At 51.5% G+C, this 22,956-nt stretch overlaps 1 protein-coding gene across 1 annotated transcript in view; it reads right to left on the reverse strand.

The window, feature by feature from the left end:
• Vav1 (vav guanine nucleotide exchange factor 1) overlaps positions 1 to 22,956 on the reverse strand; it is a 43,802-nt gene that overhangs the window by 11,665 nt on the left and 9,181 nt on the right. The window contains exons 2-22 of the mRNA XM_005081335.4: positions 17,059 to 17,175; positions 16,385 to 16,443; positions 16,227 to 16,295; positions 15,702 to 15,810; positions 15,528 to 15,623; positions 13,910 to 13,978; positions 13,640 to 13,743; positions 12,563 to 12,662; positions 10,560 to 10,655; positions 9,913 to 9,981; positions 9,695 to 9,781; positions 9,521 to 9,606; positions 8,654 to 8,786; positions 6,681 to 6,790; positions 5,853 to 5,954; positions 5,433 to 5,530; positions 5,322 to 5,344; positions 5,107 to 5,152; positions 4,541 to 4,677; positions 3,627 to 3,692; positions 760 to 791 (exon numbers count right to left, since the gene is read on the reverse strand). Coding sequence (XP_005081392.1) covers positions 760 to 791; positions 3,627 to 3,692; positions 4,541 to 4,677; positions 5,107 to 5,152; positions 5,322 to 5,344; positions 5,433 to 5,530; positions 5,853 to 5,954; positions 6,681 to 6,790; positions 8,654 to 8,786; positions 9,521 to 9,606; positions 9,695 to 9,781; positions 9,913 to 9,981; positions 10,560 to 10,655; positions 12,563 to 12,662; positions 13,640 to 13,743; positions 13,910 to 13,978; positions 15,528 to 15,623; positions 15,702 to 15,810; positions 16,227 to 16,295; positions 16,385 to 16,443; positions 17,059 to 17,175 — 1,808 coding nt within the window. The remainder of the gene's footprint in view (positions 1 to 759; positions 792 to 3,626; positions 3,693 to 4,540; positions 4,678 to 5,106; positions 5,153 to 5,321; positions 5,345 to 5,432; positions 5,531 to 5,852; positions 5,955 to 6,680; positions 6,791 to 8,653; positions 8,787 to 9,520; positions 9,607 to 9,694; positions 9,782 to 9,912; positions 9,982 to 10,559; positions 10,656 to 12,562; positions 12,663 to 13,639; positions 13,744 to 13,909; positions 13,979 to 15,527; positions 15,624 to 15,701; positions 15,811 to 16,226; positions 16,296 to 16,384; positions 16,444 to 17,058; positions 17,176 to 22,956) is intronic.

Here is a 22,956-nt window from a genome sequence, read left to right on the forward strand (position 1 = left end):
TGTAGCATGAACAATACAGCTATATGTAATGTATAGTCATACACATATAACTACATTTTATATCTGTGGGACTATACATAATGTAACCTATTTCTATATAATCAGCATCATCACCATCACCTCCAATACCATCACCATCACTACCATCACCATCACCATCACTATCATCGCCACGACTACCATTATCACTCTCACCACAACTACCATCACCACTATCACATTCACCACAATCACACTCTCCTCTCCACCATCACGACCACCACCATCCCCACCATCATCATCTCCATCATCACCTCCATGACTACCATCATCATCATCACAACCACCACCCCCATCATCAGCATCACCTTCAATACCATCACCATCACCGTTATCAGCAGCAGCAATACCATTCTCATCCCCGCCATCATCATCTCTATCATCACCTCCATGACTACCATCATCATCGTCGCCACCATCACCCCCATCATCACCATCACCGTTCTCATTACCATCATCACCACCACGACCACCATCGCCATCCTCATCACCGCAACCACTATGACAGTCACTGTGACTTTCATAATTGCCCAGTGACCTTCCTTTCCTGGTCCCTCCCCAGCAGCTCTTAGATCAGGGTAAACTCAGAAGTGCCTTGGGATCCAAAAAATAAGTTACTGATTGTTCTGAAACCCTCCAAGTTCAGCCTCGGTTCTCCCTTCACACGGGCACACAGACACTCACACCCATTTTAAAGTAAGGAAACACGATTGTACTCACCAGATATGCACAGACAGGTCCTGAGGAGGGCCCTGAGAACACAGACAAAATGCTGGACTCAGAGAAGGAGCCCTTCCTGAAGTCTCGACCCCCGACTCACATCCACTCCACTAGGATCTGCTGAGTGAGTGCCATGTTCCAGGCACTGTGCTATTCATGGGAAAACAACCCTAGGACCCACTGGGCTTCCCTCATGTCTATACACCATATACAATGCACATATATCAAGTCAACTGTGACAGCTACCTCTCCAGCATGCCCCACCCTAGAATCACCAGGAAGACGGTCTTAAAGAGGGACTGTATAGATCAAGCTGCCATGGGTATGTGTCTGTAGGAGATTTTCTTAATTATGTTAACTGGGGAGCTGATTTCTTCCCCAGGTTGCTTTCTGTCAAGGTATTTTATCACAGCAACAGAAATAAAACCAGGACACCAGGAATGGTATTCGTTTCCTTCAGTGATGGACAAGAGTCTACAGAAGACGAGAGACACATAGAAGGCACGAACGTAGGAGCAAGAAAGCCTGGAGGAGAGACTGGCAGTAACAAGACTGTGGAGGGCGTGGGAGGGAGAGAGGCAGGGATCGAGGAGGGAGAGAGGGAGGGAGTGGTGAAAACCGTCAAACAATACATGACAATGGCTTTATGAAGTCCATGGCTGCACACAATGAATGCTCGCCACTTAAAACTATATTGAAGAAAGATTTCCTGACCTGTGTAGATTATAGAAATCATGCCTTCTGGCAATAATGTGTAGGCAGGTGACAGGTAGACACATCATGGCTATGTAGATAGAGAAAAGGGACAGAGCTTCCTAGTCAAGCTGTCCACCACTCAACTACATTCTCAACCTTAAATGATGTATGTTTGCGTTGTTATTATTAAGAGTGTATTGGGAATGGTGAGGTTCAGGACCTCAAAAACAAGCACTCTAACCCCTAACTATGTCTCAGCTCTTCACTAGGGGATTCAGGTCAAGGGCTCCACCCCTGACTGTAGTCAGTCATTTCTCTCCCACCTGCCTCTTCCCAAATACCTGGCAGCCACTCTTCAAATAATTGACTTGAGGCTTAATATAAATTATAAATGCTCGGCTGACAGTGCAGGCTTATTGCTAGCTAACTCTTACACTTAAATTAACCCATAATACTTACCTATGCTTGGCCACATGGCTTGGTACCTTGGCATGGCATTCTCATCTTGCTTCCTCTGCATTTGCTAGCAACTCCTGACCTTGCCCTTCTCCTTCCCATCATCCTTAGTTTGGTCGCCCCGCCTATATTTCTTGCCCGACTACTGGACAATCAGCATTTTATCTTATGAATTCAAGTGACAAATCTTTACAGTGTATAAGAGGATTATTCCACAGCATTTCTCCCTTTCTGTCTACTTAAATGTTTACTTTGGACCAGGTTCTCAAGACAAAAGAAAAGCTCTACCTCTGTTTAACCTGACCACGCCCCCAGCCCCTCACTGGGAGATTCTATGCAGGGGCTCCATCCATCTGACCATGTCCTAGACCTTAAGATGACCAATAAGTGTCACCCAATTAGGAAGGAATGATGGAGCTTGAAACTCACAACAAAATTTGGCAGTAGAGAAAAATTCACACTGAGGGCACATATGTGTGACGTGAAAGGGGAGATTTTCTGTAAGAGGATAGGGAGCAGGAAGAAGGGGGAGAAGCCGGGAATGAATGTGAACAGACAACGATACAAACATAAACCTGGCATTGTGAAAGCCATTGTTTTGATGTTAACCAGAAGTTTCTTTAGGGCCAGCAAGATGGTCTGCGAGTAAAGGTTTTTGCCCCAGGTCTGACCACCCAAATTCAGCCCCACAAGTTGTCCTTTGACCGCTATATGTAAGCCATGTAATGCACACACGCATACACACACACACACACACACACACACACACACACACACACAGAATAAGCAGAGTGTAGCATAAAACAATGTAAAGGTGAATTAAAACTACTGAACTTAAAGGGTCTGGCCCCTGGTGGATGAACCAAGCTCCAGTCAATGGCCTCACTCACCTCACACCCATGAGTGTGTGGGAAGCACAAATTGGACCCTGGATTATGTTTAAAAGAAAAAATAAGAAGAACACAAAGTTGGTTGGGATGAGGGGCCTGAGAGGAACTAAGGGGATGAATGGTGGGTGAATATGATCAGAAGATATTGTATGCATGTACGAAATGCTCCAAGAATTGATTTTTTAATTGTATTTTTAGAAGAGAAAAAAAAATAGCCGGGCGTTGGTGGTGCATGCCTTTAATCCCAGCACTCGGGAAGCAGAGGCAGGAGGATCTCCGTGAGTTCCAGGCCAGCCTGGTGTACAGAGCGAGTTCCAGGACAGCCTCCAAAACACTACAGAGAAACCCTGTTTCAAAAAAAAAAGAAAGAGAGAGAGATAGAGAGAAAGAAAAAATAATGATAAACAAGGAGCCACCAAGGGGGAAATGACATATCTGTCCATCAGGGGCACAGACAGGAAGAAGGGGGCTATGATACCTTCACAGGACTCGGTTCAGTGTTTAAGAAAGAAGCCAGGGATTGGCCCACCTTCTGGGCCTCTGCCTGCCCCATACAACACTCCAAGAGAAATGCAAGTTGTTTCATAGAAAAAGCAAGAAGCTTCCACAGTCAGCAATCACGTGCTGATTCCGAGGTGGCGCAATGGAACAGAGAAAGCTTTGGTTTGGCAAGGTGTGACCTGCCATGGTGATCAAAATGAGTAGGGGTGTGACAGAAACATGGATGATCCATGAGGGTTCTCAAGGCGATCTCCCTGGTAAGCCCTGCCTTCCAAGCCTCTACCTGAACCCTTGACCCTCACAATCCAGAACTGAGGCACTCACGTGGACATAGGGACGCACTCTGTTACAGGGGAACCAGCCGACTTCATTGGTAGCAGTATTTCTTCCCTGAAAATTCAGGAGACAAAAGCAAGAACAGAATTTATAGGTATCCATTTGCATGTGCATGAGAGAGACCATGCATTCACCTGAACACAAACATCCAATTCTCCTCTCGATGGATACTATGTTTATTCATCTCTCACTCACCATGAGGAACTGGGGACACGTTTCAGAGGTAGAGGTCCTGCCTAGACTCCGCAAGTAAGGGGCTGGGGTGTGGTCAGGGGTGGAGTCATTGCCTAGAATCCCCCAGTGAGGGGCTGGGGTGCGGTCAGGGGTGGAGTCCCCCCCTAAAATCCCCCAGAGAGGGACTGGAAGTGTGATCAGGGGTGGAGTCATTTCCTAGAATTCCCCAGTGAGGGGCTGGGGGTGTAGTCAGGGGTGGAGTCATTGCCTAGAATCCCCCAGTGAGGGGCTGGGGATGTGGTCGGGGTGGAGCCACTGCCTAGACTATCCCAGTGAGGGGTTAGCGTATGACTCAGCAGGTAGAGTCGCTTAGCACCCTTGAGGCCCTGATCCACCCCAGTACAAGATAGAAAATCGAATCCATAGAATTAAAGATACTGTAGAGGCCTTTAGAGCTGCCAACGAGTACCAGGCTCCCAGGAGGGTGGCCACCCCTGGATATCTCCACTCACATATCAGTCCCACAGAGACCCACTCCTGAACCTCGTGAGGCTGTGACCCGGCTCCCTCAGGCTCCCCGCACCCACAGCCATGATGTCATCTACACGTGCACTCCTTACGAAGCATCTCAAGGGCCTCAAGAGGCCGCGAGCCCACCCCTCCAAGCCACTGGTGCCTACAACGTCACACCCTGCCTTGCCCCTCGCTCCTGCAGCCACAGCCCATACCTCCCACCAGTTGTGTTCAGCTTCGGCCTTGGTGAGCTCCACGATGTCACCAAGGTTGAGCCGCAAAAATGTTCCAAAGGCTCCAGGTGGGGGAGGGATCCCATAGTACTCCTGAAACACTTCCATCTTAGGCAGACCTGGAGGGGGAAGGAGACAGAACCACACGGCTGATGGAACACTCAAAGCCGCGCATCTAAGATGGAAAAGGCTGATGATACCAAGTGGTGACGAGGTCGCGCAGAAACTAGAACTCAAGTTGAGCCTCGTCTACTTAAGTGTGTCTACGCTGGATCCCAGCAATCCCACTGCAGTGGACTTACTAGGCAATGTACACAGGGCTGCCTAAAAGTACAGCCACCCATAGAATTCGCCAGTGAGGGGCTGGGGGCCTGGTCAGGGGTGGAGCCCCGCCTAGAATCTCCTATTGAGATTCTGGGGGCGTGGTCAGGAGTAGAGACCCCCCCCAGGTCACCCAATGAGCATCTGGAGGTGTGGTCAGAATGGAGCCTCCGCCCCCTCCTGGAGCAGCATCCAGTTGCCTCCTTCATAGCGCTGTGGGCACTCACCCAGTTCATTCTTTTTCTTTTCCTGGGCCCTTCGATGTAGCTTGTCCTGGAGGGAGAGATGAGGGAAGTAGGCAGCTATTCCCAGAGAGCTGATTCCTTAGTCCTTCCCTGTCCTTGTCCATTCAAGAATGGGCGATGCCCCTGTCTAGCATCTCCTGGTTCCTCTCTCATGAGCATCTGTGATTTCCCAAGCACAGAACGAAACCGGATCTTACCTTCTTCACAGTTCCTGAGAAATCTGCGGAAGGGGAAAATCCATAGTTCAGAAGGAAAACTCCCCCCACAGAGACGCAAGCCCACCCTCCCTCACATTGACCTAGAAATACCTTGCCCATGGCGGCCGCATGGAGGCACTCTCCCCAGACATTCCTTGTGTGCCGGTGCCCTGCACCTGTGACAGCGATATCCCTGATAGAATGTGCCTCTGGAATGCAGGAGAAATAGAGGAGAGTTGTGGGGTGTTACTGGTACCCTAACCACCAACACACATCCTTTGAAAGAAAGCACACCTGTCACCCCAGCATTGGAAAGATGAAGCAGATGGTACATGCAGGTCTAGCCTGGGCTACTGAGGGAAACACTTTCCAAAAGAAGGATGAGGGGGAAGAGGAGAAGGACGACAGGTGGAGAAGAGTAACAGGTCATAGTAGGGCTTCCCTTCTCTCCAGCAGGTGGCCAGCGAGGGATCTCTCCCCACAGAAGAAAAGTCTGAGCAAGCCCAAAGGCTCAGGATCTCCCACACACACCTGAGTAACATCTGGCAGGCCTTGCAGGAAGTGGTCTCCTCAAAGGAGAACATCTGGAAGTCATGCCCATTGGCCGAGGCATTCTCTGGGTAGATGTTGGAGCTGGAGAAAGAATTTGAAAGCAGAGAACCAGCATGTCATCCCGTACGTGCACGAAGAGCCTTCCACGGAGTAAAGGTATTACCGAATACCTGGGCACCCACGCGTGGACGTTTGAGCTGCATCCACCGTCAGGCTACTGTGAGTCAAGGTGCTGTGAGTGTCAACAGAGAGGGGAAGTGGGCGGGCAGGTGCCTAAGGCTAGGAGAAGGGTGGAGAGTGATGGCTAGATGGGGACAGATTCTCCCTTGACAGTGATGAAAGGGTTTTGAGCTCAGAGGCGATAATTACAAGTGTCAAATGCACTAAGTGTCACAGAATTGCAGCCATGAGATGGGTGGGGTCTCGCTATGTGACTTTCGCCTGGATAGAATGGGGAGCAGGTGGAGGAAGAGGAAGAGGTAGAGAGAGAAACTAAAGGAAAAGTGGGCGGAGACGTGTGCGTGAAGGGAGAAACAGAGGACGGAAGAAGAAAATGTAGAGAATGAAGGAAAAGGCAGGAAGAGACACAAGGAGGTGTTTCATTTTTGTCCTTCTGTTTTTAGTTTGCTGTTGCTGTTCGTTTTAAGCTTTTTGTCCTTATCCTTGGGGTCTTTTTGTTTTTAGTTTGTTGTTGCTGTTGTTTTAAGCTTTTTGTCCTTATCCTTGGGGTCTTTTAGTTTTTAGTTTGCTGTTGCTGTTGTTTTTGCGGTGTGGAAAGTGAAGCAAGCCACAGGACAGGGGACTCACATGGCCATTTCAAACTGCTCCAGCCACTTCTTCTTCAGCTCCCTGGTCTTGAAGAACAGCTCATAGCCCTGAGCACCTTGATCCTCGATCAGAAGGAACATATGGTTCCACTGTATGTGGAGAAGCAGATCTCAGATTGAATCCCCTGCAGAAGGCGGGACCACATCCCTCCTGCCCCTCTTCCCTAGGGTGGTCACACAGGGCCATCTAGACCATCCAAACACACATCCACAAGCCCAGAAGCCACACACCGCCTCCTGCAGAAACTCACAGTCATTATTCGTGTGTTTATCCTCCAAGGAATAGAGGGGAGAGAGGAGGGAGGAGAGAGAGGAAAGGGAGAGAGAGCTGATCAAAGAGGGAGATTTCAAACCCTTTGTGGAATACTACTTTAACAGGGCAAAGTTGTGTCACATTTGTGTATGCTGCAAAATATTATTTTAACTGTGTAAAGCTGTGATACATTTGTTTATGCTGCATTTGTTTAACCATGTAAGGATGTGTGTTTAGTTATGTAAAGATGTGTTGCTGTTTCACCTTGCCTGCCTAAGGCGCTAATAAAGAGCCGAATGGCCAATGGCTAGGCAGAAGAAAGGATAGGCGGGGCTGGCCGGGAGAGAGAATAAATAGGAAATCTAGACTAGAGAGAAAGAGGAATGAGAGAAGAAAAGAGGCGAGAATGAGGTAGACACTTGTGACCAAAACCCAGGGAGCCATCGCCAGACAGACATAAAGACAGCAAGCAAGTAAGAAAAGGTGAAATGCCCCAAGGCAAACGTAGATTAAAGACAAGCAGGTAAACTTACAAGAGGTAGCTAGAAACCAGCCAAGCTAAAGCCAAGCATTCAAAACTAGTAATGGGTCCCCGTGTAATGCTTTGGGAGCCAGTTGGTGGTGCAAAAGAAAAAGCCTGGTGTACAACTCAAACAGCATGTCCGCACTCTGACCACCTCCCGCCCTCCCACACCCACCCATCACTGTCTGGAGCCCAGGATTGCTTTCTTTACAGAATCCATGCCTTTTTTTATTCTTAGTTCCTACAATGTAAGTGTGGTGGCAGAGGGGACAATGCCTTGGTTTCTTGCTTTTTTTGTTTGTTTTTTTGTTTTGCCTTTTGAGGTTTTTGTTTCTAGTTGTAGTCGCTACTGTTTTTGCAGTATAGAAACTGAGCCCAGGGCTTCCTGCAATCACTCAACCACTGAGCTCACCCTAAAATTCTTTTTTACTTTTTATTTTGAGATAGGGTTTCACTAAGTTGCCCAGACTGGCTTTGAACTCACTCTTTAAACTAGGTGGACCTTGAATTTGGGGTCTGCCAGTCTCAGACACCCCAAGTAGCTAAGATTACAAGGTCACCATGTCTGCTTCAATACTAATACTTAGAAGAATGATGTAGATATGTAAGGGTCCGGTGTTGGGCTGGGGCAATGGCTCAGTCAATAAAGTGCTTGGGGACCGGAGTTTGAACCCCAGAACCTACATTACAAATATCAGGAGTGGCCAAATGGTGGTGGTGCACACTTTTAATTCCAGCACTTAGGAGGCAGAGGCCGGAGATCTCTGTGTGCCAGCCTGGTCTACAGAGTGAGCTCCAGGACAACCAGAGCTGTTACATAAAGAAACTCCATCTCAAAAATAAATAGTGTGTGTGTGTGTGTGTGTGTGTGTGTGTAGCAGGAGTGATGCCATATACTTGTGCTTGTAGTCCCAGAACTGAGGAAGCAGAGAGGTAACTCGCTGCGTCTCTCTGGTCAGCCAGTCTAGCCTAAGGGGCAAGCCCCAGGTTCAGTGAAGAAAAACGGGGGGCTCCTGAGGAATGACACCTGAGCTTGCCTCTGCACTCCAACTCTCACACAAAACAGAACTTTTACATGAAAAGAATAAAGAGCAAGTAGTTAGGCACTCTCTCTCTCCCACACGCCGGCAACCCCAAGGCCAAGTGTCCCAGCGCGAGTCCTGGTGACAGAGCCCACCTTCTTGTTGTCTCGCTCCCCGGAGGAGTCATCCCGAACTTGGAAGCTGTGCAGGTTCACAGAGACCTTGAGGTCGTAGGAGTCCCCGCGGCGCTTACAGATGAGCAGCGCTTTGTCCAGCAGGAAAGCATATCTGCAAGCCTCCGTCCAGGTCAGGCGCCCGGGTCTGACCCCTCCCACCGCCCCCCCATCTCCCGGTCCTCTCCCCTCCTGCGGTGGAGTCTCACTCTGACCTCGACCAACTCAGTCAAGCTCAGCTGTGCATCCTAACCTCGCCCACATGATGCGAGTTGAGTTGGCGCAGCCCTGTCCGACTTAGCTCAACCGCACATCCATCAAGGCTCCTCCCTGTACAGTTAAGGTGACTCCACCAACCTTTCCATCTATGAATCAGACCCACGCCCTACTTGACCCAGGCTCCTCTCCAAATCTAGGGACTTCACCCACACCTCTGTTCAGGAGCTGGCCCCACCAAGAATCCTTTTGGTGTCTTGGCTCCTAGCCACGCCCCCCTTGCCAGACTTTACCCCGGAATCATGATGACCCTACCTACCTGCCTGTCTAAATATCTGGCCTCATGTGGGCATGTTGTTTCTTGCCTTCAATTCGGGAGGCAGAGGCAGGTGGATCTCTGTGAGTTCAAGGCCAGCCAGGGCTACCCAGTGAGACCCTCTCTCACAAATAAGAGACCCGGCCCCCACACAGGTTCACCTCAGATCTATGTTGACCCCGCCCACCTATCTAGAAGTCAAATACTTACTGCCCAGGCCTCACCCCAGATTCAAGTTGACTCTGTCCCACCTTCCACTAAGCACTGGCCCACCCACAACCTCTGCCCCTCCCTTGGTTTAAGTTGGCTCCACCCACCTGTCTGTCTTGGAGCGACGTTCCACTGAGGCAATCTTGAGCTCACCGTCGATCTTAGGCCGGCCATAGTTGGCCAGAGACTGGTCCTGCACAGTAGGTACAGTGGGGTTTAGCCGCAGGTCCCCAGAAGAGGATGAGTGCCCTGCCCATGGGTGCCTGGGCTCCACCTCTCACCAGGTTCTCGATGGACAGCTGGAAGTTTGTGATCTGCCTCAGGGTCTCATTGTCCCTCTTGACCTCATTTACACACTGTGCCAAGTCCTGTGGGACGGAAAGGTTTCTTGCCCACACCCCCTAGCCCAATCCCTTCCACCGGCAGTAGAGGATCAGCCCCCATTGAGAGACAGAGAGGGACAGCTTGGGTACCCAACCAACAGCACCCACTCCCTCACCCTCATGGCGTCCAAGGCCAACCGCAAGTTCTCCTTCTCCATAGCATCCTGCGTGTGTTTCACTAGCTCCTGTGTGGGTTCAAAGAGTCAGATGTCACCTGGGCCTGCCCTTATCCCTCAGAAGAACTTCCAACTGACTCTGACCCACTAGAGGTTGGGGCACGACCCAAAAATTGATGCATACGGCCCTCAAAGCCAACCCTCCCTTATCTTCTAGGCACAGCTTAGGATGCTGCAATAATTGATTTTAGCTGTCACGTTGAGGGTCGAGAGCCACCTGGGAAGAGTCTGAGTGAGCGACTGTCTAGATGGGGTTGGCCTATGGGTGTGCAGGGGGCCATTGTCGTAACTGTGTTCATAGAGATGGGAAACCCTGCCTCTTGGGAGTGGACCTGGGTTAGTGTGGAGACTGCACCATGAACCAATGAAGGAACGTGGATTCGGTTGGCTCGGCACTTGACTGTGGACGTGGTTAGCTGCTGCCAGTTCCTGCCTTGGCTTCCCAAGATGGTAGACTCTAGCCTGGAAAGTGAACTAAGCACTTTCTCCCTCACGGTTGCTTTTGTCTGGGCATTCTTGTCTCCGCAAGAGAAAGGAGCCTAGAACAGCACCCAGCCATAGCCAGCGACCCCGCCTCACGCTGGCACCTGGAGGAGGAGGTGGTATTTCAGTACCCGCTGCATGGGTACCATCAGCAGATCCCGCAGGGTGAATCGGCCATTGTTGGCTCTCTGAGAACATTCCTGGCAGGGCAGAAAATGGAGCATCATGGGAACCAGATAGACGCAGGGAAGAGAGAGGAGGGAAGGCAAGGAAAGGGGAGGAGGGGGCAGAGGAGGAGGAGACTGGGTAGGGGAGGGGAAGCAGGGTTCAGGCAAACCGACAACAGTCTGTAAAGAGCTTGCCATAGCATCACACTGAAGTTCATCCCCAGAGCCCACAGTTAAAACAAATAAAAATTAAATAAACTGGGCATGCTGGTGCAGACAGCTGGGAGCTCAGTGCTGAGGAGGCAGAGCCGGATTGCCCCCTGCTGCTCGCTGCCAGTCAGCCTAACCAAATGAGCAAGCCACAGGTCCCAGTGAGAGACCCTGTCCGAAATACAAGGTGCAGGGGCTGGGGAGATGGCTCAAAAACCTGACAACCCGAGTCCGATCCCTGGTACCCCCGCAGCCACACTTGGCATGTGCACACTCAGAGAGTAAATAAATAAATGTAAGAGGCCTGGAGAGATGGCTCGGGGGTTAAGGGCCCTGGCTGCTCGTGCAGAGGACCCACACAGCACCCACACCCTCAGCCCCCACACAGAGACTCGCACCATCTGCAACTCCAGTTCCAAGGGATGTGATGCCGTCTCCTGGCGTCCACAGGCCCTGCCCCGCAAGTGGTGCGCAGGGACACACGTGCAGGCAAAACTCACATCCGCACAAACAACAACAACAGTTAAAAAGAAAGGCGGAGTGTGGTGGGGAGATAGATACCCGTGCTGACTTCCGGCCACTACAGGCACGCGTGTGCACACACACACACACACACCTTGAATAGATTCATATATATTTGAGTACTTTCCATTCCCGTGCCTTCCACCACAGCCCAACAAGCACAGCATCTCTCAGCAAGGAAATAAGGAATGAGGACCCTGTGGGCTAACAGAGGCTTCCCGTGCCGGGAAAGCCAGTGTCAGACTTAGCCATTGGGGAGGGAGAGGCACCCCTGGGCCACACTGGCTCAGCTGGCATCGATGTCCCAGGATCAAGGTCTCAGGGTAAGCTTCGGGCTCCATGAATGTTCAGGGTCATCCCAAAACTAGGGGTCAGTGTGAGGTCAAAGCTAGGTTCAGGGTCAAGGCTGTTCATCCCAAAGTCAAGGCTCCATGGGGTACAGGCTCAGAGTTGAGGGCCATAGCCTCCCTGATCCATTTTTTTCCACATGGCGTCTGGAAGCCTCCCCCTTCAATGACCCCAGCTAGGGGCTGGGGAGATGGCTCAGTTGGAAAAATGCTTGCCATACAAGTATAAAGACCTGAGTTCAAACGCCCAGCACCCCATGAACAGTCATGATCACACATGTCTAACGGTAGCTCTGGGGGACAGGAGTTGGCAGAGGGCAGAGACAGACAGATACTCAGTGCTCACTGACCGGCAAATCTAGCCAATCAGTGAGCTTCAGGCTCAGGGAAAGACTGTATCTCAAAATATAAGATGGGGAGCTATAATGGAGGACACCAAGTACCAATCAATGCACACACACACACACACACACACACACACCAGACATGGTGGTGAACTCTTGTAATTCTAGTTCTGGGAAAATAGAGACACACAGGTCCCTGGGGCTCCCGGGCCAGCCTAGCCTACTAGGTGAGTTCAAAAGCAGTGACACATCATGTCTCAAAAAGCGAGGTAAGTGGTGAGACCCAAGGCATCCTCTGGCATCCAGAAGCGCGCACACACACACACACACACACACACACACACATGCAGGCATGCACATAAGCACACACGCACACATGGATGGACAGACACATACGCATGTGCACACCCCATGCACAAAAGATTGTAAACTGCCAAGTGGACCCAACACCATCTATCCCCTCCTCCCCAAGACCATAAAGCAGAGGGGGTTCCCTCGAGGGCAGCACAGTCCCCACCTCCAGCTTCATCCGCACATCCTCTCTCGCTGTGGCCACTTGATCCAAGTGTTTGCTGGCCGACTCCACCTGACTGCAGTAACGGCCGTAAATAAGGAACCTGTGGGCCAGGGTGAAAGACCGCCCGCGGAAGGGTGAGTATAAGGTCAGGGATATCTAAGCACCCATTCTGGCCTCGTTCATCCCAAACGCACAACCCTGAGCCACAGTTTCCCCATCTGAAACACGGGCCTGGCATCAATGCCTCCCAGAGGGTTACGCTAACAGTAAACAGCAGAGTGCAGCTGAGGCCCTTACCAGACTGTCGCATACGGTCTGTGACCAATGGTTGCTGACTTCACAAACCATTATTGAGCACCAGCTGTGTGCCAGCCCCTGTGATAAGGCGCCTTATACAATGGTTTATTCAATCCTTGCTGTAACCCCGAACACATCAAGTCATGGGTGAGGAAGCAGTAGCAGAGGTAAAAATTAAACAAGAGCTGGAAAAGACAGCTCCAGGTGTGGTCAGGGGTGGAGCTCCTGTCTAGAATCCCTCAGTGAGGGGCTGGGGGCGTGGTCAGGGGTGGAGCCCTGTCTAGAATCCCTCAGTGAGGGGCTGGGGGCGTGGTCAGGGGTGGAGCCCTGTCTAGAATCCCTCAGTGAGGGGCTGGGGGCGTGGTCAGGGGTGGAGCCCCTGTCTAGAATCCCTCAGTGAGGGGCTGGGGGCGTGGTCAGGGGTGGAGCCCTGTCTAGAATCCCTCAGTGAGGGGCTGGGGGCGTGGTCAGGGGTGGAGCCCTGTCTAGAATCCCTCAGTGAGGGGCTGGGGGCGTGGTCAGGGGTGGAGCCCCTGTCTAGAATCCCTCAGTGAGGGGCTGGGGGTGTGGTCAGGGGTGGAGCCCCTGTCTAGAATCCCTCAGTGAGGGGCTGGGGGCGTGGTCAGGGGTAGAGGCCCCACCTGGAATCCCCTAAGTCCCGGATTCACTCATCCTCCATCCCTCTCTCAATGAAGAATCGTGCCCAGAGTTCTCTAATTTCCCTCATGCCACCACTCTGGCACGGCTGTGACCTCCAGGGTCTGGTCAACCACGCCTCACCTCTCCTTATACTTGATGAAGACCTGGTACAGCATTGCTGCTCCTTGGGCAGCCAGGGCATCCTTCAGCTCCTTCAGGAAGTGGGTGTGCACAGAGAGCAGCTCCTACCCCAAGGGAAAGAAAGGGAGAGAGGGGGCTGGAGCCTGGGCGCAGACACAGACAGAGCCCACGAGAGGAAGGAGTTGCACGCGTGCTCCAGGGTAGGTAGGTGACAGTGGGAGATTATCTCCTTGGAATGAGGCAAAGAGGCCCGGGGGTCTGCTGGCTCACCTCGATGTTGACAAAGATGGTCTCGATCTCTTGAGGCTTGAGGAATCGCTGTAAGGGCTTCATGAAGTGCTGAGGAGAGCCGAGAGAGGGTAAGACGAAGAGGATCCTCCTTCCAACTCACCCAGAGGGACAGAGAAAAAGACGGGCAGGGGCACACAAACAGCTATCGGCTGAGAAACAGACACAGGAAGAGACAGCAACAAGACAGACAGAAACGGCAAGGAAGACAAAGCCAGACTGACTGACAGAGAGACAGAGGCAGAAGCAGAGATAGTTCAGAAAGACACAGACACTAACGTAGAGATAGAATAGAGGCAGAGACGCAGAGACAGGGGGGATTGTGGGGAGACAGTTAAAGAATGATGGAGACAGAGATGAGCAGAAACACAGGATTAGAGACAGAGGCGGAAACAGAACTAGAAATTAAGACCCAAGCAAAAGAAAGACAGAGAGAGAGAGAGAGAGAGAGAGAGAGAGAGAGAGAGAGAGAGAGAGAGAGAGAGAGAGAGAAAAGAAATGGATGTCACCAGGTTTGGTGACACACGAGCGCTATGCCACAGCTTCAAGGCCAGCCGGGCTACACAGTGAGCACATGTCTCCAAACAAAAGGCGGAGGGACCAAGAGGTGACTCAGTGATGAAGAACACTTGCTGGTCTTGCAGAGGACCCAGGCCGACTCCCAGCACCTACATGGTTGTTCCCAAACTCTGTGACTCCGGTTCTAGGGGATCTGATGGCCTCTTCTAACCTCCCCAGGCCCCAAACCCTCACATGGTGCACATGCATGTATGCAGGTAAAACACTCACACATACAATGAATAAACTTAATTTCGAAAAATTAAAAGAGCAGGGCAGTGGTGGAGCACAACTTTAATCCCAGCACTCGGGAGGCAGAGGCAGGCGGATCTCTGTGAGTTCGAGACCAGCCTGGTCTACAAACACTAGTTCCAGGACAGCCTCCAAAGGCAGAGAAACCAAAAACTAACTAAATAAGTAAATATAAAGAAAACCGAGAAAAAGGGAATCTCCATACAAAACTTGTCTCCAACTGTCCCAAAGCAGAGTTATTGTCTATCATTCCAAAGTGGACACCATCGAAGCCCACCAATAGGTGACAGGCCCAGTGCGGTCCTTTCACGTGCTACAATACTTCCCAACAACGAACAGCCTCCGGCACATGTGAAGGGACCCCAAGGGCATTGTGTTGAGTGAGAGAACTAAACACAGAACAAGACCGCACAGCGTGGGGCTCTCAACAGAAAAAGTCCAGAGACAGAAAGTGGACTTGTGGGTCTGAGGGTTGGGGAGAATGGAAAATTGAAAGAGGACAGCTGAGGTATACCGTTTGTCTGTCTAGAACAGTAGCATGTTCTGTAATTAGATGTGGCATTGGCTGCCCATCACTGGATTTAACAACGGGCGGGGGGGGTGTTATTTGGTGAATTTATCCATCTCTATTAAGCTGGGTTTTTAAACAATGGAGTCAGGCGTGGTGGCATATGCTTGTCATCCCAGCACTCTGGAAGCTGAGGCAGGAGAATTGTGAGTTTAAGGGCAGCCTGGGCTACATAGGAAGAACCCCGCCTGTGAGGAGGCAGGGAGGAGACGCCCCGCGCACCTGATGGATAGAGCCCAGCGTGTCTGTGTACTTCTCCTCAGTCTGCTGGATCTCACGCAGGCAGCAGCAGCGCTTGTCTTGCTCAGTCATCTTGGGCTGTGAACAGAGACCACCGAGGCTGGCAAAGTGTTCCCCACCCTTCCCACCTGCCCAGACCTTCCCAGACCAACGCACCGGCGTGGACACCAATTCCGAGCGCATGAGGTCTTCATAGATCTCATCCCCCTCCGCCTCCTCATTCTCCACGCAGTCATAAAGGTCCTCATCTTCCTCCGCGGTGTCACTGGGGAACAGATTCACGCCATGTCCCCAAGCCAGGGATCCATCAGATCCCTTCAGAATCGGGGCTGAATCCACAATGCCCCCAAGTCCTTCAGTGCGTCCCCCTCAGACCCCAGGACAGATGCATGTCCTCTCAGACCTGGGGACAGATCCATGTTCTCTCAGACCCTGGGACAGATTCACGCTCCTCAGGCCCCAGAACAGATCCATGTCCCCTCAGCACCCAGGACAGATACATGTCACTCAGACTCCAGGACAGATTCATCATGCCTCCTCAGACCCTGGGACAGATCCATGTCCTCTCAGACCCGGGGACAGATTCATGCTCCACAGGCCCCATAACAGATCCATGTCACCTCAGGCTCCAATCTTCACTGTGTCCCACAAACCCTGCACATATCAAGCCCCAACACTCACTCAATCTGGTCAGAAAGGCCACTGTAGATATCTTCATCCCCAATGGTGCTGTCGTCTGTTGGGAAGGGCCTGGGGGACAGAAAGTCATAAGCAGGGCAGTGGGAGAATGGGTAGGAGCTTCAGGAGGCCCCAGACCCACAGTCCTGACTGCTACTCACATGATTCCCTTGTTCTGAGCAATAGGTGTCCATGACAGGGCAGACAGGGTGTAGATGACCTGCGGTAAGGGCACAGCTACTCAAAACCCCTTTCCAGACCTACCCACCCCTCAGGCTCCCGGCATGGAAGCTATTCCTTGAGACTTTGGGGAGCTTAGCTCAGCATCTCCCGTCCCTGCAAACAAAACCTCCCCACTATCAAGTACATAGGAGGGTTTGGGGGAACAGAGAGGCAGAACCACTCAGCCGAGGTCACACAGGAAGCAAGTGGGCAGATCCTTGAACTCATCCCACATGCCCCAAGCCCACACTTCAGACATCATCCTGGAAGGTCAACCTGGCTCAGCTACCAGTCACCGGGTGGGCACACACACACACACACACACACACACACACAAACACACACAAACACACACACAAACACACACACACACAAACACACACACAAACACACACACACAAACACACACACACACTCACACACACAAACACACACACACAAACACACACACAAACACACACACACAAACACACACACACACAAACACACACACACAAACACAAACACACACACACACACACACACGTACGCCCCCACGCACGCAGGCATACACACACAGGTAGTAACGGAAACAAATTGGGGTCTAACCTGGGCCACTGGGAATCCAACTCACCTTCCCAAAGTCCTGTACATCAAAGAGGTCGAAGGCCTCAAAGAGTTCACTGCGCTTGAGGCCGAACTTCTCACAGCAGGTAGACAGGAAGGTTCGGATGTTCTTAAGACAAAGGAACTATAGGGAGGAGAAATGAGGCGGGGGACACACCATGGCATGTGTGCAGACAGACAGACAGACAGACACACACACACAGGCAAACCAGAAAACACAGATAAACAAATGGATCCCTTCATAAATAAAATAGGGCCAGCAGAAGGGCTCAGCCGATGAAGGAGCTTGCCGAGCCGTCCCGAGGGTCTGAGCTCAAGCTCCAGAACCCACACGAAGACAGAGGAGAGCACAGATCCACAACGTTGCCCTTTGACCTCCACACCTGCTCTGTGGCACGTGCATGCACAGCCATGCCCACAATGACAATAATAATAAACAAAGCTCTGCCAGCCCTGAATTCCCTATGCAGCCCCGGCTATCACCGACTTATATAATCCCCCTGCCTCCAGGTAGTAATGAGACCCTGGATGTGTCACCATTCACAGCTAGCAAATGTTACATTTTTATTACACGTATAGCAAATGTTACGTTTTTATTACACGTATCTACATGTGAGCAAGCCCACACAGGAGGTCGGAGGACAATTTGTAGGAGTCTGGTTCCTTCCTTCCACCATGTGGGTTCGGGGGATCAAATTCAGATCATCAGGCCTGGTGACAAGCGCCTTTACCCCTGAGCCACCGAGCTGGGCCCTGAAAATGTTTTAAAGATAAAATAATGTTTGCCAAAATCCTAGAGCAAGCTGGAGGGGTGGTGATGGGACTTATCGGCATTGCATCAGGCAGGGAGGGTGGGGATGGACTCAGAAAGGCACGAAAGATGGACACATTCTTTATCTCGGGAAGGATGTGGGCTGCACGAGGGTTTGCAGTAACGAGAAGTGATTGTGTGGAGGAACCAAAGACGAGCGTCTTGTAGGAAAATTGGGCTCTGTGCCGAGAACAAGAAACCGAGATATCTATATCAACCCAGGAGGCTCAGGGAATGCCATGGTGGGGGTGGGGGCATGGAAAGACCATGAGAGCCAGAAGACGGGGACCAATGCTGGGAGATGGTGTCTGCTGGGTGTGACACGGGTGTCACTTGGGAACTGACTGCAACTGTGGGTGCCTGCATGCAATTAAGCCAGCCGACCCCAGCACAGACTGGTAGACGACCTAGGCCCCACCCCTGCTAAGGAGCTCTTAGCATTCTGGGGTGAGAGACTCATTCTTTACCGAGGTATGGTCATTAGTGGGGTTCCTGGGCTCCAGTGGATACCCCGCAGATGGGCAGCACTAACTAGGTATGCTGGATTATAAAAACAACATGAAGTTAGAGTGTATTGGATAGGATGCAGGAGGAGTAGGAAGGGCCAGTGGGGGTGTGGTCATGTTTCATTGTACCCATCCTCAAGAAATCAGAGCTGGAGAGATGGCTCAGCGGCGAAGAGCTCTTGTAGAGCAGCATATAATAGCTCACAGTTGCAGGGAACCTGATGGCACCAGGCATACTCATTACACACAGACAAACGCTCCGTCACCTAAAATAAAGCTGATATCTTAATAGCGAGAATAAGGTAGCATTTGCCAACTACTTCTTTTTCTCTTATTGTTAATTTGTTTCTTTATGCTTGAGAATTCCGTACAGTATACAATGGAATATGATTGTGACCACCCCTGCATATCCCTCCAAATCTCCCCCAACAAGGTCCCCTTGCAACTTCATGTCTTTTATTTTTACAGTCCAGTAAGTCCAATGTGTGCTGCCCGTGTGTGTGCGTGTGTGTGTGTGTGTGTGTGTGTGTGTGTGTGTGTGTGTGTGTGTGTAGGGCATTCACTGGAACACGGGGAACCCATCGGTGGCCATATTTTCAGCAAAGAAAGGCTCTTCACCCCTAGAAACTGTGTGCCACCAATAGCTCCTCTGGGGGTAGAGCCAAGCACCATCTACCCACCTGTGCGTGCTGGCTTGACTTTGCGTAGGTACCCACAGCTGTGGTAGTTCATGAGCAATACGTCCAGAAGACAAACCCTTTCACAGCATCCCTCCCTGGCTCTTAAATTCCTCCCACCTCCTCTTTCCTTAAGCCTTAGAGGGGGGGAGGACTATTTCAACAATTTCAAAGATTGAGTCATAAATTCCATGCAAATTTCTACTAAAATCATTTTTTAATTACTACATTTGGCACATGACTCATAAGATTGTGTAGAAAATCATAGGATTATAAACACTAAAGCAAGATGTCCTGACAATGGCAAATTAATGTGGGGCTGCTGGCCTTGCAAGATATTTAAAAATTATCAGAAATGTTGGATGTGTTTGTATGTGTGTGCAGGTGTGCTGTGTGTGCAGAGCCTCTCAGTAAACCACAGCTCTCTGATTAGCCTAGGCTGGCTGGCTGACTCCACCTCCCAATGCTGGGGGATCACAGGTATGTCCCCGGCTTTCTATGTGGGTCCTGGGGATCCAAACTCAGGTCCTCACTCTTGTGTAGCAAGCATTTTACCCACTGAGCCATCTCCCCTGTCCCCAAGAGTTATTATCATAAGTCTACAGCGATTCCAACAGTATGATAATGGCCACCAGGCTCCAATATGGCTGCCAGGCCCAAGATGGCCATCATGATACCCAGCTCCCAGTGTCCATGCAGAAGCTTCAGGGATCTCTCCTGTGATCCCCTCCAATGCTGAGGCAGCTGGCCCTGTATGACTCAGAGTATTTGTGAAAGTAATGATAAGGGATTCTCAAAAGTGGGCACGGTGGCTGCGGGTTCTCTCTGACTCCTTGCATCATTTGACCACAGCCGTGTTGTAAGGCCTCCCAATCAGTGCTGTGGGAGAGATCTGAGGTTCGGCATGGCTGAACCACCTGGGAGGTGGAAACTCAAATGGCAGTGCCTCATCCAACATCTGACTGTGGCCTCACAGGAAAACCTCAAGGGTGAACTGCCCAGCTAAGCCACTTCGGAACTCCTGACCAAAGAGCCCATGAGAATCATACATCCAGCCACAGAATCACTTGTTATGCACTGATAAGCAGGTAAATGGAGATGATGAAAATGCAGGGAGGGCTATGTCTACAGCATCTTGTGATTCAGTGATAAGACCAAAGAGCTTGACCCGGTGTGAGATCTTGGTATCTGGAAATTATTGTCATTGTCATCACGGTCATCTAAGAGTGGGTTCTAAGAGTGACAGAGCAGACGTGATCACAGCACACGAATACATGTGTCAAACTGTCCAAGAAGACATCTTAACTTCTGAGTTACCGAAGGAAATCTGGGAGTCAGCTTAGCTGGTAAAGCAAGAACCTGAGTTTATTGCCTAAAAGCCAGGAAAGTGTCCACGTGCCCTGGACTCCAGCAATCCCAGCACTGGGGAGTGGAGACAGGAGGATCCCTGTGCTCACTGTCTGGCCAGCCTTGCTGAGCTGATAAAAGCGAGAGTCCTTGTGCTAAAATCTAATGTGGACGGGCTGGAGAAAGGACTCGGCAGTCAAGAGCATCTTCAGAGGACCCGAGTGTGCTTCCTAGCCCATGTCACAACCACTTGTGACTCTGGGGGATCTGATGCCCTCTCTAGCATCCTCAGGCATCTGCGCTCATGTGCACACACACACACACACACACACACTCTCACACACCAATACAATAATAGTGATAACAGAGTTAAATCCTTTTAATCCACGTGAAGGCTGGCTCAGGCTGTCCTCTAGCCTCCAGGCACACCTTCGCAAGTGCAAGCAAACATAAACACATGCAAAATACATACAAATACACGCACAGGCACCAAGATAAAACCAGCTGAACGAATGACTTCTGTCTGACAGGTGGGAGAGCTGAGGCTTGCCAAAGGGACATCACCTGCCCAGAGTCTCGCACGTGAAAAGCAGGAGTGTGGAGAAACCACAGAAAGTCAAGCCCCGTCCCAGCGCCTCCCGGGCTCTGTGAGCCACACTGGGCGGTCACACTCCCTCCCTCCAGTCCTCACAGCATGCCACAGAAATTATATATGTCAGCCAGAAGTGCTGTGGGCACTGGACTAACCCCAGACATCCAGACAGAGGCAGCAGGCCACCAGAGGTGAGAGGTATCCATCTGGCCTAAAACAGGAAACTCCCTCCTAACCTCAGAGGATCAGCTGAGCTGTGAGACTGCCTTCCCTCCCGTCACATGACCCCCCAAAGGGGTATGATTCATCACCCCTTTGACAGCTTCGGAGTGGCCAGTTAGAGAACAGGGCTCCTTCAGAAAGCAGCAGTGACTGCGGTTAGACCGCTAGAAGAACTTCCCAGTATCATGAGGTATGTAAAAAGGTGATGAAGGACAGGAAGCCGCTCGCTGTAGGAGGGATGTGGAAGTTAAGAGCTCTTCCTTGTTCTGTGGGGACAACCCCTCCACTTCCCTCATTCTCCAGGGTGAAAGAGGGCCGTGGTGTTGGGGGAGCAACAAGGCCTTAGGTAAATCAGGAGCCAGGCACCGCGGTCAAGTCGGAAGTTGGCTCTTGGTGCCTCTGCCCAAAATAGAGAGAATTTTGTGCAAGGAAGTGGCACGCGGGGACAGAGGCCTCTGTTGGGGGCTGGGGAAAAGCACCCAGATTCTGTCTTCCGTGCCCTCGCACCCCAGCCCCAGCCCAGGGAGGCCAGCCGGAAACAGGAAATGCCTTACTGTGCCTGGCTGGGGAAGGCAGACAAGGGTGGAGGGATGGCGTCTTCCAGGCTCTGGCTGGCTCTCCGAGGCAGCCGCCCGGCTGCCCAGAGAGAATGGTCACGCTGTGTGTGCGTCCTATCCAGAGTTTGACGTGGATGACACACGGTCCAACGTGAGTCTACAGCCTTCTGGGAGTGAGGCTGCCGCTCCTCTCCTTTCTCCTCCCCAACCAGAAATCAGGAATGAAATCACAGTGTGGTGGCATATACCTGTAATCTCAGCATTTGAGAAGCTGAGGCAGGGGGATGGCTATAACTGATAAGCTTGGACTACGTGATGATTTCCAAGTCGACCAGGGTTTCACATAGAGGCCTTGTGTCAAAATGGGGGGAAACAAGGGAAAGAGGGGAGAGGAGGATGGGGGAGAGGAGGATGGGGAAAAGGAGAATGGGGGAGGGGAGAGGAGGATGGGGGAGAGGAGGATGGGGAGGGGAGAGGAGGATGGGGGAGAGGAGGATAGGGAGTGCAGAGATGGGAAAGGGGGAGAGACGAGGGTGTTGTGTAGCAATTTCCTCTAAGATGAAGCCTTCCACATTGGAAGGAAGTGCATTAAGACACAGAATGTACGAAGAGGAGGTGATACACTCCATCCTGCAGAGAAGCATGTCAAACTCAGGAAATATACAGCAGGAAGTCCCTAAAACAGACCAGATTCTCTCGGCTCCTCCCTCGCCCCCCCAAGCACAAGCTGTAAGGTGGATGGCTGAACTGCCCCGAGGGGGTTCAGACAGGACAGGGCGCCTGGAAGAGGCTGCCCTGACAACGGGCTGTGCCGCGCTCTCCCGGTTTCCCGCAAGAGCCTCCCTCCGTACCAGGACTTGGTGACGTCTGAGCCATTTCTGTTCCCGGAAGCGACCCTCACTCACATTCCTGAAAGCAGCCGCAGTGACACTTGGTTCAGCAAGTTGGACTTCAGTGGTGTCCTGGCTTTTCCCTGCGGCCAGCTCCCTGTCTGGGGTGCGCGGATATGTGTTCATGCCTCTCCCAGAAGAACGTCACACAATAAAGAGAAGGACGGAAAGAGGAGGAGGAGATAGGTAAAGATGGGGGGGGCACTGGAAGAACAGAGGAAGGGAAGGGGAAGACAAGGAGAGAGGGGAGTAGGGGGAAAAGGGAGAGAGCCAGAACTGCCTCTCCACCCCAGAACCGATCGT

Source organism: Mesocricetus auratus, unplaced genomic scaffold (assembly GCF_017639785.1).
Source record: "Mesocricetus auratus isolate SY011 unplaced genomic scaffold, BCM_Maur_2.0 Super-Scaffold_100676, whole genome shotgun sequence".
In the NCBI taxonomy this organism is placed as follows: domain Eukaryota; kingdom Metazoa; phylum Chordata; class Mammalia; order Rodentia; family Cricetidae; genus Mesocricetus; species Mesocricetus auratus.